At 35.4% G+C, this 17,808-nt stretch overlaps 1 protein-coding gene across 1 annotated transcript in view; it reads left to right on the top strand.

Moving 5' to 3' along the window:
- The window catches only part of PLEKHA3 (pleckstrin homology domain containing A3), a 22,051-nt gene continuing 4,243 nt past the window's right edge, over positions 1 to 17,808 (top strand). The window contains exons 1-7 of the mRNA XM_011356760.2: positions 1 to 140; positions 3,818 to 3,934; positions 8,473 to 8,628; positions 10,780 to 10,916; positions 12,438 to 12,602; positions 15,469 to 15,512; positions 15,974 to 16,089. Coding sequence (XP_011355062.1) covers positions 101 to 140; positions 3,818 to 3,934; positions 8,473 to 8,628; positions 10,780 to 10,916; positions 12,438 to 12,602; positions 15,469 to 15,512; positions 15,974 to 16,089 — 775 coding nt within the window. The 5' untranslated portion in view covers positions 1 to 100. The remainder of the gene's footprint in view (positions 141 to 3,817; positions 3,935 to 8,472; positions 8,629 to 10,779; positions 10,917 to 12,437; positions 12,603 to 15,468; positions 15,513 to 15,973; positions 16,090 to 17,808) is intronic.

Genomic DNA, 17,808 nt, shown 5'->3' with positions numbered 1-17,808 from the left:
GGGGCCCGGCGCGCCGGGAGGGGCTGCCCAGGCTCCGCGCTTACCCCATCATCGCGGCCAGCGCCGGGCCAGGAGGATGCACGGCGCCGGGCTCTGAAGCATGGAGGGGGTTCTGTACAAGTGGACCAACTATCTCACAGGTATGAGCATTCGGGGGTCCCGGGGCGGGGGCAGCGGGGAGAGGGCTTGGGCGGGCTTAGGTGGAGAGGCTGCGGAGAAGGCAGGTTAGGGGCTCCACCTCCCTCTGCGTGGCCTGCGGTGACCCTCACAGCGAATCGGCTGTGTTTGGTTCCCGGGCTTAATCCCTTTCTCTGTCCCTTGTTAGGGCCCATCTGGCTTGTGAAGGGGACGGTTGGAGACTGCGCACCTTACTGAGGGTGGGAAGTGCACCTGACCACTTCTTTGCCTGCGTAATAATAGTTCTATTTCTCCTGTAGCTTCCGGAACAATTCCCAGTCACTCTACATGTGTGGTTGTACTCTCTGTCCTTATTCACACTTAATTCAGCATTTTATTAATAATAGAATTGTCGGAGTAGAAGATCGGAATGGACTCTTTAAAAAGCAAGATTTAATTTTAAGAAATCTTTTCTATTTTTTTCAATTTCCTTAGCAATGCAGTTGAACAGTTCTATCGTTGAAGTTGTCCCAAGGTAATGGTCTCTTAGGGGTTAGTTGTCAGTGAGGTAGCCTTGTTTTGGAATTCAGGTAAGTGTGTGAAAAACAGTAAAGAAAGTGCAGTACATATAAGTGGGGTAGACAACTCAGTTTCACCCATGAAGTGGGTTGAAAGGAACTCCAGAAAGCTAGATGGTTTTTAGAAATGAGACCAGCAGGGAAGGGCCCTTTTCCTTGACACCAAGAACCTGACTTATTTTAAGAGCCTTAAATCTGAGTTCTAGTCCCATCTCTGCCATTAGCCAACAGTAAAGACAAATCACTTCTCTCAAGATCTCAATCTGATAAAACCAGGGTGATGAACTAGTTTATCCTGGAGGTGCCTTCCAATCCAGAATTCTGTGATCTCACAAATTAAAGGGAATGGGTTTAAAATAAGATTAAATAGCAAACAGATTTTTTGGTCCAGTATAATAGGCAAATCTTGACTTGCTGCCCACTTATTCGCTCTGCCAAAAGTATTGTGCCCCTTGGTAATTGTATGGAACGTTCAACTTGCGCACACACCTGACCTTGTGCACACACCTGACCTTGCGCAAAATCTGCACATAAACATTTTGAGACATAAGTAGTGAGCTACAGTTGGCTTCTGTTTTTTTTTTTATTATTATTAATTACAATGCTAAAGTCAGATTTATAGCAACAGATGCTTTAACATTTATGATACACAGATGTTTTATTTTGTTCTCACTTAAATATCAGTTTGTTTCTATAAATGATATGTTTTAACAGGAAACGTTTAGAAAATGAGGCAGTTTTTTTATTAAGCATTTTCATTTGGGCAATTGTGAGAACAGTTATACTGTTTGGAGAGAGATTAACTTCGAGACAGTTTCTATGCTTTGAGATGCAAATGATCATCTCACAGTGTCTGGGAGGTCTTTTGGAGGAACTACTTATGCATAGCCCAGAGCAATGGAAGATTACTGAGATGAGTCATAATTTATTCCTGGATGGAAATGTGGTCTTGGTGGCTGCCTTTCTCATCATATGTGACAGTGAGTACCAGCTGGTTGAGCTTTTAACCAAATGTGCTTAAGGTTTTCGTCTTAGCAGAGCAGTAAACTGCTAATATGCAATGTAGAAGCTTGATGAAATCTTTTCTTTGGAAGAATTATTTTTAAAATTTAAATTTGGCTCAGCATGCCGATTATTAACTTTAGTTCATCTTAGGTCAGAAAGATGAGCAGATGCTCATACCAGGTGATCTTTAAGGAACCTTGCAGTATGATAGTGTTCTTTGAGAATCCTTTGTAGAGAATAAGGATCTCAACATTTAGTAGTTGAAATAAAAATGATGTGCTTTTTAAAAAAAATTTAAAAGGGAATACTTGTGAATCAGATATAGCTCTCTGTTTTATAAGTGTGTGAATCAGAGATTGTTTTATTAAGTATTTCTTCAAAAAAGTATGTAGAGATAATTACCAGTCTTAATTAGATTAACTGTGGTCACCTTTCAAGTTGCTATAAATTCTAAATTAGTCATTTTGCTCAATATTTGTTTTAAAGAGATACTGAATGACAATAATGCAGGCTTACAAAATCAAACTGGACCTGGGGTAGAGGAGTGTATTTTCACACACTCTCCTTATTATTTGTTTGTCAAGGTGAATTAGTGTTTGAAAAAATAATGTTTTCCTCATTTTTTTAATGCTTAATACAGTATACTCTGATGGATATGCTGCATATCTGTACTTTCAGGGGGTAGCTTACAATATTTCGCTTTTCTGATATTTAATCATTTATTCAATCAGTCACTTGAGAAATACATTTTTTTTTAGCATTTGTTATGTGCCATGTACCAGTTTAGGTGCTGGGAATGCAGTGGTGAATAAGATAAAATTTGTGTACCAAAATAACTTACTTTTTAATTTGCCAGGCCTCGTTAGAGAATATAGTATTTCATGAAAAGAATTTTCTAAATGTCTGAAACTTGTTTTTAGATATCTGTCTCTCTGAACTATATTATGATATTCCCTCCTGTGAAATTTAACCTTTTTATGATAATTTAGCATTGTCATTTCAAAGGTGTTACAGGTAAAGTCTTTTGGATAGGTAAAACCTGGGTCTGTATCAGAATGTAAGAATGAATCCCCTGTCAGTTCCTGTTTTGGTACTATTTGGCCCTGGAAAAATGGAATTGATAATCTTATATTAGGCTATATCTAGAATGACCAAGCCGAATTGTGATTTAATTGTCACAGAGAGAATAGGGACAGTCAAACTGCCTGCATGGTCACTATATTATTAAGCAGTGAACTGTTGTAAATGAGTAGCATGCTCAATAAGATTTCAGGGTACACTGAGTTTAGCTTGCAGGAGTGAGAGTTGAGCTCTGAGGAAAGCCATCTATCTTCCTCATCCCTGGCTTTACCTTAGAGCTAAGTCTGTGATAGTTGTGTGCTCTAGTCACTGAATAAATACTAATTAAATGAATGATTGCAGTTTGAAGCATTTCTGCCTGAGCTGTGCAGCAGCATAGCAAGGAGAGAGGGGTGGTAGAAAATCCATGCTTTCACCACAAGGTATGCAACTTCTGTGTAAGAGACTAGACTTCATTCAGCACTAAGGGAATTTGCTTAGGGAACATTTTATGAGAGGGGAAGGTCACATTGCAGAATTAGAGGCCAGGTGGCACCTGAGAAGTCATCTCGTTCAATCCACTCATTTTGGAGACTAGGCATTTTTGATATTTGTTGAAATGAAAAGATTTGTTCCAGGTTTTTCAAGTAAAGAATGGTACTAGAGCTGGGGCTAGAATCTTCTGCTTTTTCATATCCCGACTCTGAATCATAACCCGACTCTGTTCCTTTTAGGAAAAGAGGGCAGTTATGTTGCACCCTGTGTAAGGCTGTTATTGATGATTGGTCTTAAGGGTTATTAATGAGAATATTGTGAGCCAGAATAAAGACATTATTCCCCATATTTATGCTGATCTAGAGATTTCCCCAGAAATCTCTGCCAACAAAGTAGAGATTGATGCAAGAACATTTTGGACAAGGCTTGGCAATTAATAAATTTATTATCAGAATATTATTTTAGATCCAAGAAATAACATGGATGGTAAGTTTCGAAGTCGTAGTTTTCCATGTGATGAAAGTAATTTCTTATTAATCTTTTGTTGTTTATGATCTTTGTAGGTTGGCAGCCTCGATGGTTTGTTTTAGATAATGGAATCTTGTCCTATTATGATTCACAAGATGATGTTTGCAAAGGGAGCAAAGGAAGTATAAAGATGGCAGTTTGTGAAATTAAAGGTAAGTGAATATATGGAGTTAGAGGAATTTGAAGTTAGGTAAGTAAAAGCGTTCTTTGGCATTCTCCAAAAAAAAAAAAAGAAAAAAGCATTTCTAACCAAGTAGAGATCTTCTAATACATCGTTTTTTTCCTGAGCATTCAAGAGTGTCACTTAGCATTGTGAAACATGGTTTTTGATATTTCTCTTTCTATAAATATACTTTGAATTGAATTTCAAAGTACTAGTGCTAGTCTTTCAATTTGGACTTGGAAAACAATATTTTTGTGGATGCCACTTAAGTGTTCATACCGAGTCTACAAGTGTTCTCTTGTAGAAAAATATTGTAAAGATTGGAAGCTGAACTCAAGATACTCTAAGTTTTTGATAAAGTAGGAGGTCAGAGTCATAAACTCTGGTTGTTTACCAGATCAGAAATAAGCTCTTCTAGGTGATAGAGATGTTTTTCTTTTCTTTCTTTTTGGATGATCTTGAGAGTTTTGAGGAGTACTGGTCAGGAATATTGTAGGAAGCCCTTCTATTGGAATTTGATATTTCTCCTATGATTAGACTGGGGTTATAGGTTTTCGGGAGGAAAATCACAAAGGTAAAGTGCCATTGTCGTTACATATCAAGAGTATATGCTGTCAACATGACATTCTACTATTGATGTTACCTTGGCTGAGGCAGTGTTTGTCAGATTTCTATACTGTAAAGTTATCCTCCCCCGCCTTTCCATACTATGCTCTTTCCAGTGGGGAGAAATAAAGCAATAAGTCATGCTGTAATTCTCATGAAGGAAGGTTTCATGGACCATTGATTCATTAGTGTGTATGGTTTGGGGCGTGTGAGGTAGAGGTAGGTAGGTAAGAGAGATCGGGCAAAATGATCATGAAAAGTATTGAATCCTTCAAGGAGAATTGAAGGAAAAGCTAAAGCCCTACAGGAGTGAAAGTTAAACCCCTACAGGGAGTCATGGCTATATAAGATATGGAAACACTTCAGCCTGGTGTATTGTTACTTGCATGTTCCCTGAAATATACAGGGTTAATTTTGTTGTTCTGTTTTTATAAATCATACAAGAAAAGCATGAATTTTAATTTTTTAAAAAAGTGATGGTTCTATCTTATTACCCAGATTTGATTTCAAATGAGAACCGATGAGAATCAGACATCAAACTACATTCAAAGTTCAAAGATTTGACAACCTTGCAGGTTATAAAAGATTGTTAATGGCAGAATTCTGAGGCAATTCCAAATGTTTAAGCCATAGCAGCATTTTTGTTGCTGTTTTTTGTTTAAAGTAATCATTTTATTAAAGAATAACATACTCATAGAAAAGGGCACAGATCTTAAATATTCAGTTTGAAGAATATGTACAAAGTTAACACATTTAGGTAACCACCACCCAGATCAAGAATTAGATGCTTTTGAACATTTTATAAATGGAATAAATCAGTATTTTGTGTCTTGTTTCTTTCACTTTACATTATGTTTATGAAATTTATCCATATTGTTCTGCGTAATAGTATTTCAGTCATTTTTATTGACATGTAGTCTTTCCACTGCGTGACTATCCCACAATTTGGCTGTTCATTCTAGTATTCATAGGTGTTTGTTTGTTTTTTTTCCCATTTTGGGACTGTTTCTTTTGTTGAACATATATGTGAATTTTTGTTCAGTAAATATCTAGAACTAGAGTGGAATTGCTGAATCAGCTTTGATAGATAGTAGACAAAAAATTATTTTTGACACTTGTTTAAACAGTAAGACAGACTTTGTTCAAGTCTACTATGGTAGGTATAGGGACTACTGCAATGGGGAGTAGGGGAGAGAGGTTGGGCTCAACTGTGAATACAAGGGAAAGTGGGACTTTACAACCAAGGAGCAGGCGATGGGATATGTGGATGGAAATTACTAACTGAAAGGAAACTTCAGGGATAAAGGGATTCTGGTCAAACCAACCTAACAGGATTCTTGTTAAGGGCAGGCCAAGGTGATCAAATACTACCTGGGAGATGGTAGGGAAGAGGAATTTGTTCAGATATCCAGGGTGGTCAAATATTGAGGGGTGAGGGATTCTGGCTAAACTGACTTGGCAGGATTCTTGTTAATATAGGACTCTATAAGACAGAGATGGAAGTCCAAGTTTGGCCCTAGTTAAGCAGAGCTCAGAGGAGCCTGACTGAAGTTTGATTAAGGAGAGAATTATTGTCACAGATAATGCCAAACTGTTTACCAAAGTGATTGTACCAATTTATTTTTCAACTAGCAGAGCATGAGAGTTCCAGTTGCTTTGCATCCTTGCCAAAATTTTGTATCAGCTAAGATTTTGAATATTCTAGTGTATAATGGTATCTCATGGTGGTTTTAACTTGCATTTCTTCAATAACTAATGATTTGGAGTAATTTTTCAGATATTAATTAGCCATTTGAACATCCTCTTTTGAAGTCCCTTTTCAGTTCTTTGGCTCAATTTCTAAATTGGGCTATCTTTCACGTTGATTTGTAGGAGTTCTTTGTATAGTTTGAATGATTTTTTGTATTGCAAAGGTATTCTCCCATTCCGTAGTTTGCATTTTCATTCTGTTATGGTATTTTTTGATGAACATAAGTTCTTAATTTCAGTAAAATTTTTTAATTAGAATTTTTTATGTCCCTCTTAAGAAATCTTCTGTTACCTTCTTGAAATTTTATTATTTTACTTTTTATATTTAAGTCTGTGATTGGCTGAAAATTTATTTTCCTCTATGGTCTCAGATAGGGGTCAAGATTCATTTTTTTCCCCATATGGCTATCCTGTTGACTGAGCACCACTTATGAAAAGAACAGCCTTTCACCCACTCAACTGTTGGGACATCTTTGTTACAAGGGGAGTGACCACGTATGTGTGGCTCTTTTTCTGGACTGTTTTATTCCAAGGGCCTGTTCTTTCTATCTTGTGCCAATATTGTACTGTCTTAATTTCTTTCGCTTTATACTTAGTATTGGATAGTTTAAGTTTTCTAACTTTGTTCTTTTTTAGCATTATCTTGGCCCTTTGCATTTCCTTATACATTTTAGAATCTGCTTGTAAATTTCCACAGATATTGCTAGAATTTTGATTGGAATTGCATTGAATCTATACATCAATTTTGGAAGGATTAAGTTTTCTGATCCATTGGTGTGGTATTTTCCTATATTTAATTAGGTCTTTAATTTCTCTTAGTAGTGTTTCAAAGTTTTACATATAGAGGTCTTATTCATTTTTCCTAGGAACTTGATGTTTTGAAAACATTGTTCTTAAGTTTGTTGTCGTCTCAGGTGACTACTTTGGAGGAAACAACCCTTGACTGATATATAAATTGTGGTATGTTTAAAAATGAGTCATCTTATTTTAGTTTCATCTTGTAGAAACATCAGTGGAAATTAGAGCATTGTTTTCTTTTAAGGTAGCTGTTGGTGCAAGTAGCAAAAAAAGTTATTCTTGGAGCTTTAGGATTTCAGTAGTTTTATCCTAGTCTAGAAATCTTTTGTACTTATTATTGATCGTTTGTCCATTCATGAATCTTATTACTTTGTTAAATAAAATAAGGCTCTTCTTAGGTTTGTCTCCTGACCTAAGTTCATCTAGAACTTTTCTTGTGCAGTTTTTCTGTTTCAGTTTCAACCGGATATTGTTTTTGTCAAATCCCTATTTTGAAGCCATTTTTATTTTCTGTCTCCTTACCTTTTTGTCATTATAATAATACATGAAGTCCCTGGACCAAAGAGTTCAACATTTAGATATTTTGATTGTTTTTAGGTGTCAGTTTGTTTGCTTGGTCAAATTGTCTCCTCCATTAGAGCAAAGACTCATTTTTTTCTCCTGCTTTATATTCCCCTCTACCATCACTGCTCTGATTGAGTAAATACTTGTTGATTTATAACAGTGTAACACAGATTTGTTCTTACAACAAAGATTTAAGATTGGCTCAGCATCATTCTTGATTAGCTCTCTTTTGTCAGAGTAAAAGGCAGGGGGTGCTGTGTAGGAGAGGAAGAGGAGGCTGGAGGGGATGAGGGGAATGTCTCCAAAATACTCATGCTTTTCAGGTGATTATGATATGCCCATTAGTTGAGAACGATTGTTCTAATGAAAGGTGGCCGTAGTTACCATTTATTGAGCTTCATCTATATGCCAGACACTATCCTAGGCTTGAGGGATGCCAAAACACAGACCGCTTTTGAAGAAATCAGTAAAGGCCATGTGACAAGTATAATAATGTATATGTATTTAAGGTGGTACAGTTAGCCCCAAAGGAGGGAGTTCTTAGTTATCACTTGTCATTAGTTAATTTGTTGCTATTTTCTCTCTCATGTGCTACCACCACTTTGGCACCGCTGCCAGCTGGGGTAGATGTGAGAGTGATGGTTTGGAGGGTGCCACTAGGTAGCCCCTTAGGGAGCAGCACTGCCTGATCTTGAACCATAGTTTTTGTTGTTTTAGGTATCTGAAACATCTAATACTGTGTAAGAGTGATGATTTGATTCTCTCCAGTTTAATTCCATGACTGTGTTTCCCCTTTGTTTATCATCATAGTCCATTCAGCAGACAACACAAGAATGGAATTAATCATTCCAGGAGAGCAGCATTTCTACATGAAGGCAGTGAATGCCGCTGAAAGACAGAGGTGGCTGGTTGCTCTGGGGAGCTCCAAAGCCTGTTTGACTGATACTAGGACTAAAAAAGAAAAAGGTAAGTACAGATTTTTCTGTTGTTATGGGAATGTTTTTTTAAACATACATGTAAATTGTCATTTTCACTGGTATTTATTTATCCCAAAGAAATAATCAGAAATGTAGAAGATAATTTACGTACATAGATGTTCATCATAGTAAAAAAAAAATTGTAAAGAATGCAAAAGTTTAAATTTCGGGGAATGGTTCAGTAAACTATATGGTGCTTCCATAGGCTGATATATCATTGTAGCCAGTAAAATGTTTATAAGGAATTTTAATGATGTGAGAAAATGCCCCATGTTTAAAGAATTGAAAAACCAGGATTCAGAATTATATATCCATTCATTTGACAGCTCAGGAAAGATATATAAGAATTGGTCCAGTTGTTGCCTTTGAAAAGGGAATTTGTGGGAAGGAGACTCACTTTTCACTGTATACCCTTTGTGCCTTTTGGTTTTACCGTGAACATATATTAGCAATTCAAAAGGACTAAATAGCAATCAAAAGCAAAGCAAATAAATTATGGTATTAATTCAATTATATGCAGATATAATATGAAATAACAGTATATCTTGGTATTGAGATTGCAGTTGCTTGGTTTTTCTTTTCTATATATTTTTTGATTTCTCAATGTTTTTGAGCTTGTGTTAATTTTACAATTAAAAACCATAGAATTTATCTAGGTTAGTGAAAGCAACTAAATTATGGATATTGAAAAATGAAGGCTAAGGATCGAATTTATAACAATTTTCAAATACATGAAAGAATATCATAGATAAGAGTATGGCTAAGGGTAGGATAAGAAGGAATGGAAATTTACAATAGCCAAAAGGTAGAAACAACCCAAATGTCCATTGACAGATGAATGGATAAACATAGTATGGTATATATAAAATGGAATATTATTCAGCCTTAAAGAGGAAGGAAATTCTGACACATGCTAGAATATGGATGAATCTTGAAGATATTATGCTAAGTCATTACGCTTGAAGATATGAAATTAGCCAGTCACACAAGGACAAATGTTGTATGATTCCACTTAATATTGGTACCTAGAGTAGTCACATTCGTAGAATCAGAAAGTAGAATGATGATTTCCAGGGGCTAGGAGAAGGGAGAATGGGCAGTTAGTGTTTAATGTGTACAGAGTTTCAGCTGAGGAAGATGAAAAGTTCTGGCAATGGATAGTACTAATGGTTGTACGATAACATGAATGCATTTAATACCATTAAACTATATACTTCAAAATGGTAAAACGGTAATATATTTTACTTCAGTTATAAAGAAGGAATGGACCTAAATTTGGGTCCATTAATTAATTTTGATTAAGTTAAATGGTCAGATAAAGCTGCTCTAGTCCACAAAGTAGTGCTCCTGGCTCAGGAGAGATGGAGAAACACCAGTATCTACTACGTGTATTTTTTTCTTCCTTTGCTTCTTACACCTCTAGTTTAGAAGGTATTGGCAAGTGGCTGAGCTTATGGCTGGATGTTTAGTACAACTGAAGATAGTAAAGAAAAGAAAGTAAGCTCTTAATTTAAAAATTTTGAAAATAATTTAATGTGAAAATGAAGCTATGAAAAGAACAGAAAGAAACAAATGAATATTTATATACAATAGTTTTTACTACATTTAAATATAAAAATGATGTGTGCCAAAATGTACAATAAAGAAAATTGAAAGAAAGCTGACAGATCTTAAAATGAATTTATAGTATACAGGACAGATGAAAGACTGCTAAATTTGGTGTTTAAGAACTTGGCAATTTATATATTATTAAGAGAAAATTCAAATATCAGAACTGGAAAAATGTGTTATGGACAAGAAAAGCCAATTCACAAAAGAGGAAATATAAGCACTCTTCAAATGAAAGATGAATAATGGAATGGAAATATCCTATAAAGATATTCAATGATAATCACCCTGTCTCTGAAATTAATCTACCTAATGATCTCCATGTCAAACATATGACTGCCATTTTTTTTCCATTTGTCTGAAGACATGCAGTTTCCTCAGGGCCTTTGTATCCCATTTCCAAGGTCTCACACCTCTTAAGCTATAGGGATTTATTATCTATTGTCTTACTTTTTAAATGATTCCATTTGGTTGTTTTGCTTCCCAAAATATGAAAATGTTCTAATTGAACGTTTATATATGTTCTTTTCAGAAATAAGTGAAACCAGTGAATCTCTGAAAACCAAAATGTCTGAACTTCGCCTCTACTGTGACCTTCTAATGCAACAAGTTCATACGATCCAAGAATTTGTTCACCATGATGAGAATCATTCATCTCCCAGCATAGAGGTATAACAAAGATGATCCTTTAATGTATGGTTATACTTTGCAGTACACGTGTGGATGAAGTTCTTCCCATAAGATGACAGAGAAGCATTTTCATAATGAGTTATTTTCAGCTATTCTGAGCTCTCCCTACTGTAGACTATCTGGAAATCTCTAAGATCTTCTAGATTATGCCTGTACAAGCATAGTAAAGCAGGAAGCAGCACATTTCTCCAGGGAATCATGGCCTATCTTTGCAGCCAATTGATAATTAGGCTGTTGGAGTGGGGAAGAAGCATTCCGGGATTTGTTCTCCAAGACGACTCTTGAATTCATTGGACAACTGCTATTCTCTTTCTTTTGTAATAAGGTCAGACCTTATTTAATGAGAAGTGATAAAGTAGCTTTATGAAATAACAAAAAAACCCCTCAGAATAGCGAAGTAGGAATCAAAACTCAGATTTGTAGGATCTGGCTATGAATTAGGCTTGCTCTCTGATAAAGTGGGACTAGGAAGCCTTGCTGCTCTCTAGTTGAAAGGCCAGAATGGTTCCCAGTCCCCTTTTGGCTAACTTGAGAGAAGTGACAAGAAGTCCTCCTACCTCTCCTGTGGCCTTTTGTTGGGGAGAAATCTTGTGTGAGGTAGGTTACCTTTGGTTGTAGTAATTCGAACCCTAAGGCTACATACTGTGTCACCACATGCTCTCTGGAGATAGGTGGCCTCACATTTGCTCCAGCAGCTCAAGGACAGTATCAGGGACCTGGGCTTGTTCCATCTGTCCACTCTGCGATTCTTGCTGTGTTAGGTTTCTTCTCTTCATGCCCAAGGCTTCAGGGTGACTGCCATGGCCATACAGAGGCAGGAGGCAGTAGGGTAGCCAGTGTGGAGATAGATCTTCTCAACTTGCTGTCCTTGGCTTTTATCAGGGAACAAAAATCCTAGAAACTCCCCAGCAGTCTTCTCATCATCTTTTTTTGTCTGGGTCAATGGAAACTAGGAAAAATGAGTATAGGATAAAGGGTCATGGATTAAACCAGTCTGTATTCATCCCCCAAGATCTGGGCGCTTTGCTATAAAAGAAAAAAAAAGAGGGGAAAAAAAAAAAAAAAAAAGAATAAGGAGTTTCTATTCTACCAAGGAAGAAATGAGAGAATAGGTCTGGAGTAGACATGAATTGTGCCTGCTACTAAGTAACTCTGTGGGTATTCCACTGCTGTGATCACGTTCAGAATTTTAATAAGAAATTACTATTTAGGTAGGTTTGTCTGCGATAAACTTTGTATACAATTTTTCAGTATGATGTTTGGTTTAAATGCAAAACTTATTTTTTTATTGGAATCTAATTTCATACATTGTTTTCCTGAGAGAGAATTCTTATTCATTCATTGCTTTAATTTTTAAGGTAGTGTATTTTAAATAGATCTGAGCATAATCCAGTAAGGTGTCTATTGGAGACAATTTTTCATTACTTGTTTATAAGATAGTGCATGATTCCACATAAAGTATGTGTGAGTCTGTTCAATTCTTTGTATATAATTTTTCAGAACATGAATGAAGCCTCTTCTCTACTTAGTGCCACATGTAATACGTTCATCACAACGCTTGAGGAATGTGTGAAGATAGCGAATGCCAAGTTTAAACCTGAGATGTTTCAGCTGTCCCATCCGGATCCCTTAGTTTCTCCTGTGTCACCTTCTCCTGTTCAAATGGTTGGAACTTCTTGTTTTCTTTCTAGTAATGTTGCATGTGGTTTTGTTTTTGTTTTTATTTCTAAGGGCAGAATCTGGCAGTGGGAGGGAAATAGTCAACAGATTGAATTTTTTTTTTTTTATTGTACTCATATTCCGTATTGGAGCCTCTCATTTGGTAGGCTCAGCATGTGTCAAGATCCGGATCCCCTCCCCTCGGAGGGACTGTGCCATTTACCCCAGTGTTCTAGGAAAATGTTATAATCCTCTGTGGGTGCTAGGGCACAAAGAAGGTTGGGGAAAACTGTTCTACTTGGTAAAATCATCACAGAGGAGTGATATTTCACCTACATTAGGATAAAATTGATCAAATCTTTACAGGAGTCTTAAGGGGTTTGAAACAACATGTTACAGGGGAAACAGTATTTTGTAGTCTGAATGTGCATTTGAACCCTCCAAAAAGGCAAGTTTCTTAATCTCTCTTCACCTCCTTTTCTTCATCTATAAAATCAAGTATCTTCCACATCAGAGGGTCACGACAAAGGACCTGACCTGTTTAATGTTAGGTACTTAATGTTAATTTCTTATTTTGTGATCACCGAGCAAGCATTCTGTAGGTGGCAGTGGGCTTTTTGTCCCTTTCAAGCTAATAAACTTGCTCTAGCATTCTCTGGGGGACTCTGAGGCAAGGGAAGGTTTGATGAGACTTCACTTTTTTTTCATCAAACTGTTTTCAGGATTCCTATTATAGAAAGAAAAATGCCACCTGGCTACTATTCTAACAATTACCAAAACTTTTTTTTTTTGAAGAAAGGGTACAATTTATTCCTAGGTTCTCTTACCCTCCCCAGCAAATTTAGTTATAAGAGATTTAGTAAAGATTATTACCTGAATTTCTTTAGATCATTGTTTTTTAATTAATGTATGATGGACTAATAGTGTCTTCTGAGATAGGTGTACCATGAACATGAGCTTTATGGCCAGATTAGTTTGGGAAGTGCTAGGTTAACTTAAACAAATTCTCTGTCATCTCTGTCATACCTCTTTTATGCTAAAGTGTATTATGAACCCCTGAGAAGGAGAGGCGGTGTGCAGTGTTTCTGAAATTTATTTCACAACTAAACCCTTTTTGTTGATTTTTGAGTAACATCTTACAGGACTGTGGTGTTCAGTAGAATACAGTTGGACAGCGTTGCTTTTTAGAACAATTGTAGACATACTGTGCAATGTTGAATAATATATATCTGAAAAAAATGATCTTTTGGGGTGGTTATATAGTGCTATGTGTCTGAGATTGATGTACCAAGGGGTACACTTTTTGGTTGTTTTTTTTTTTAGGTGTTCTTTATAGAGTCAAACACTATAAAAATGCCTCAAACCTGCTTTGTTTTTGGATTGAACTTCTGAGGAAAATGCCTTCTGTTACAAATGCTCTATAGTCCGAAGAGGTCATATATATATTTTATGTATAAGAAAAGCTATAATAACTCTCTTTTAAACCAAAACCTTTTATCATTGGAAATCCAATAAGTAAATCTAAGAAATATTGGCTAGAGGCTGTTTATTTTTTCTCGCTATGCCATTTTCCTTCATACATAAAGCCATAATTGTGGCTTATGGTAATTAGTTCTGGAGACACGTAACATGGAAAGTAAGATCAGACAATCTTCATAGGAAAATCCTGTGTTTTTAAAAAAAATCACATGAGTAAATGAAAAATAAAGTTGAAACATTTGAGAATTCCAAAATTAATCTCATCATTATAACCATTTTATGTAGTCATTTTCCTTGTGTCACTCTTGAGATTAACTTGCATTCAATTATATTTCAAATCACCATGGAAGTTCAGACAATTTTGAACTCTAATCCACAGATTGAGTTATCACTGTGGTACGGATGTCAGTGGGTGAGTAATCCTAAAGAAAGTGATTTATATTAAAGGAAGTGTTGGTGTCCAGTTGCATCTTAATGTCAATCATATTAGATGTCCTTGGACTACAAACTAGATGGATCATAAATGTTATCATTTCAATTGGAATTTCTCAGAGCAACTGGTGGTTCACATTACAAATGTAGAAAGCATGCATGTAATACAAATATTAGACTTGAACTTGTAAGACTCTTCAGCCCTGTATGTAAAAGCAACCATCCTTATCCTTTAGCATAAACTTTGTTTTTCTGCTACCTTGTTAAATATTGAAATGATCTGTTTTACTTGACTGGCTCTTTCTATTTTTTTCTTTTCTTTTTTTTTTTGGTGGTTCTAAATTATGCTTAGCATTTGTCGTATTTATTAATGCTCTTAGTTAAATTTTACTTATTTATATTTTAAATGTATGTTTTAGAAATCTATTTGAGGTGTAGAATTCTTCTGAGTTCTTTAAAGACTTGAATTATTCATGCCATCTTCCATGAAAACCACACTTTAGAACATCTGTGTAACAAATACCTGAATAATGAATGGTAAAGGGAAGCTATGCTACCAGACTCTAATCCTGCTTTTTAAAAAAAGCAAGGGCGAGAGACACATTAATTAGAACATTTTTTGGCTTGCTACATATACCTTTTTAGCACAAATATTGTGATTTTTGGGGGACTATTTCAGTATACTGTTTTTTATATTTTTATACACATACAAACATGATATAAAATACAAAATTTAGTTTTTGGTATTGAGAAAAGAATACGGAGTGTTTTTAGCATGTGTTGAGAAAGATTACAATTAATAGTTATTAGGTAGAAAGCTTGACATTATGCTAATAATATTACTTGAGTCCATAAGAAATAAATTTTTTGGCCAGCCGTTTTTTTCTCTGAATAAAGATATTAGAGCTTCATTATTCTACTTGACTAATGGATTATGCTCATTTTCTTTTTAAATTTCTAGATGAAGCGTTCTGTCAGCCACCCTGGTTCTTACAGTTCAGAGAGGTAAAATAACTTTTTACAATTAAATTCTCTCAAAATTATACCTATGTAGGGAATTTTTTGGGCCTTTAACATAGTGCCATGGAATGTGAACTCTATATGGCAGAGTCTGGTTCTGATTTGCTCTGCATTTTTATCTTTTAGTATAGGGCCTAGCACCAGTAGATAGTGAGTAAATTAAAAAATGAATGAGTAAACCAGCAAGATAATCACCTTGACAGCTATTGTACCTTTTTTAGATGTTTGAAATTATATCAGATGATGGTTAATAGGAATCCATTTGTGATGTATCAGGGCTCCATTAGGCCTGACCTCTGAACAAGTAGAATATTACTGAAATAGAACTTCGGGCATAAAAATAGTTCCTCTTCATTTAAAGAGATGTCATTTAAAACTCCAGATAAGTTAAGGGTATTTCAATTGTTTAAGGCCTTAAAATTTAATGCTTTTTATTTAATTTGCAGGAATAGCCACTCTGTAAGAGAACCAGTGTCTACACTTCACCGATTCTCCCAGCGACGCCGAAGAACTTACTCAGATACAGACTCTTATAGTGATATTCCTCTGGAAGACCCTGATAGTAAGTTAGATGGGGTCTGTCTCTTTCTTTGGCCTATTCAGCAAAATTGCTGTGGGACTCTGTAATTGTTAAAATGAAGGATACTGACAAGTGAACACTGTACTTGGCCCTTGGATTAATTCCTTAATTCCAAGCTAAGCAAACAGTATATAATCAGCAGAAGTTTGTATATCCTCTTACAGACACCTTTGTTATTAATTAGAGAGTGCTAAGTATCTCTGTAAATACCATATCGTATCTATATCAATCTGCCTATCTATGTGTATCAAACACCAAAATCTTTTACTCCCACTACATTTTGGTAATCATTTAGTAATTTTCTACTCCCACTACATTCGCATTTAAAAAATATTTTAGAAGAATAAATTGTAGGTAGGAGTTAGGGCAAGTTCTAAGAAAAAATAAAAAATAAGAAAAAATAAAGGCAAGTTCTAGGTTCAAAGGAAAAAAATCAGCATTCTTAAATAATATGAAATGGCCAAGGAAAGCAATTCTTTCTTGTGGCGGAAGTGAATTACAGTTGCATTTATTCTTGTACCTTTTTCTCTCTTACTATTTAAAGAGGCAGCATAATGTGATTGAGTACTTTAGGAAAGATTTTGTGATTTATGTTAAATTTTAATTATTTTTCTCTTCAGAGAAAACTTTGAAAGTGTGTTAGAATATCTAATTAGACATTAGCGACCATGATTTTCAGTGAACCCAATATGGTCTCATTATTACAACTCCATTAATAAAGACTTTTGCTTTTCAGAGTCTTTACTGTTGCCCATGAAACATGCGGGATAGAAATTACATACAGTTTCCAATTAAGGAACATATTATGTTCTAACAGCTTATTTGTAAGTCAGTTGTGTGAATACCCATTTTATTTCCCTTATGGAAATGACATGACAAATGGTGGTTAGATTCTTTAGACTGTCTAGAAAAGCCCAGTTAATTCATCATAGGGCTAAAATGGGATGCAACAATGGTGTTGGATTAGAATGTAGAGTTCTTGAAGATGGTGGAGATTCTAAAAGGGACTGCTGGCCATTTTCAGATCTTTAGATGATGATATTTCTTATGCCTTTTATTTATTTATTTTTTTTACAAAACTAATAATCTTTATTCATAGAGGACTACTCTGTGCTCATTACCATTTTGAATTTAAGTTGAGACAATGGTTAAAGACATGAAGAGAGGAAAGGTGTGAGGGTGAGAAGGGGAAGGGAGAAACAAACTTTCCTGGGCTAATTTAGTACAACTTGGAATAGATAGGAAAAGAAGAGGGGGTTAAGGAGGTATTAGGTATGGGGGAAAAAGTGTTACCTGAGGCAGATAGTATATACATTCTGATTTACCTTATTCTTTCAGTTCTTTATATATGACTCTTAATCCACAGCTCAGGAAAGAGTTCTGTATGCTGCTTGATACTTTTCTCTAGATGCCACTTATTTTTTTCTTTAACATTTTCCTTTATGATAGCTAAGTTAAATTTTTTTAAAGCTAGCCATTTTCATTAACTCTTCTGTTTTAGGCACTGTGGTCCTAAATTTTTGAAGATAGTTTTCACATACGATCTAAGTGTAAATGCTTTATTCCATTTAGTATTCCCCAATTAAGCTGTTAAAGGGTTTAACAAAACTAGTTACATATATGTGCATGTACACACCCACACACATATATCTTAATTATATGCACTTATATACATACATATATACTTATATACATATATAT

The sequence above is a fragment of the Pteropus vampyrus genome, unplaced genomic scaffold, assembly GCF_000151845.1.
Source record: "Pteropus vampyrus isolate Shadow unplaced genomic scaffold, Pvam_2.0 Scaffold2, whole genome shotgun sequence".
Classification (NCBI taxonomy): Eukaryota; Metazoa; Chordata; class Mammalia; order Chiroptera; family Pteropodidae; genus Pteropus; species Pteropus vampyrus.
Note: the sequence above shows the minus strand (reverse complement) of the source record. Positions and strands in the feature narration are given on the sequence as shown.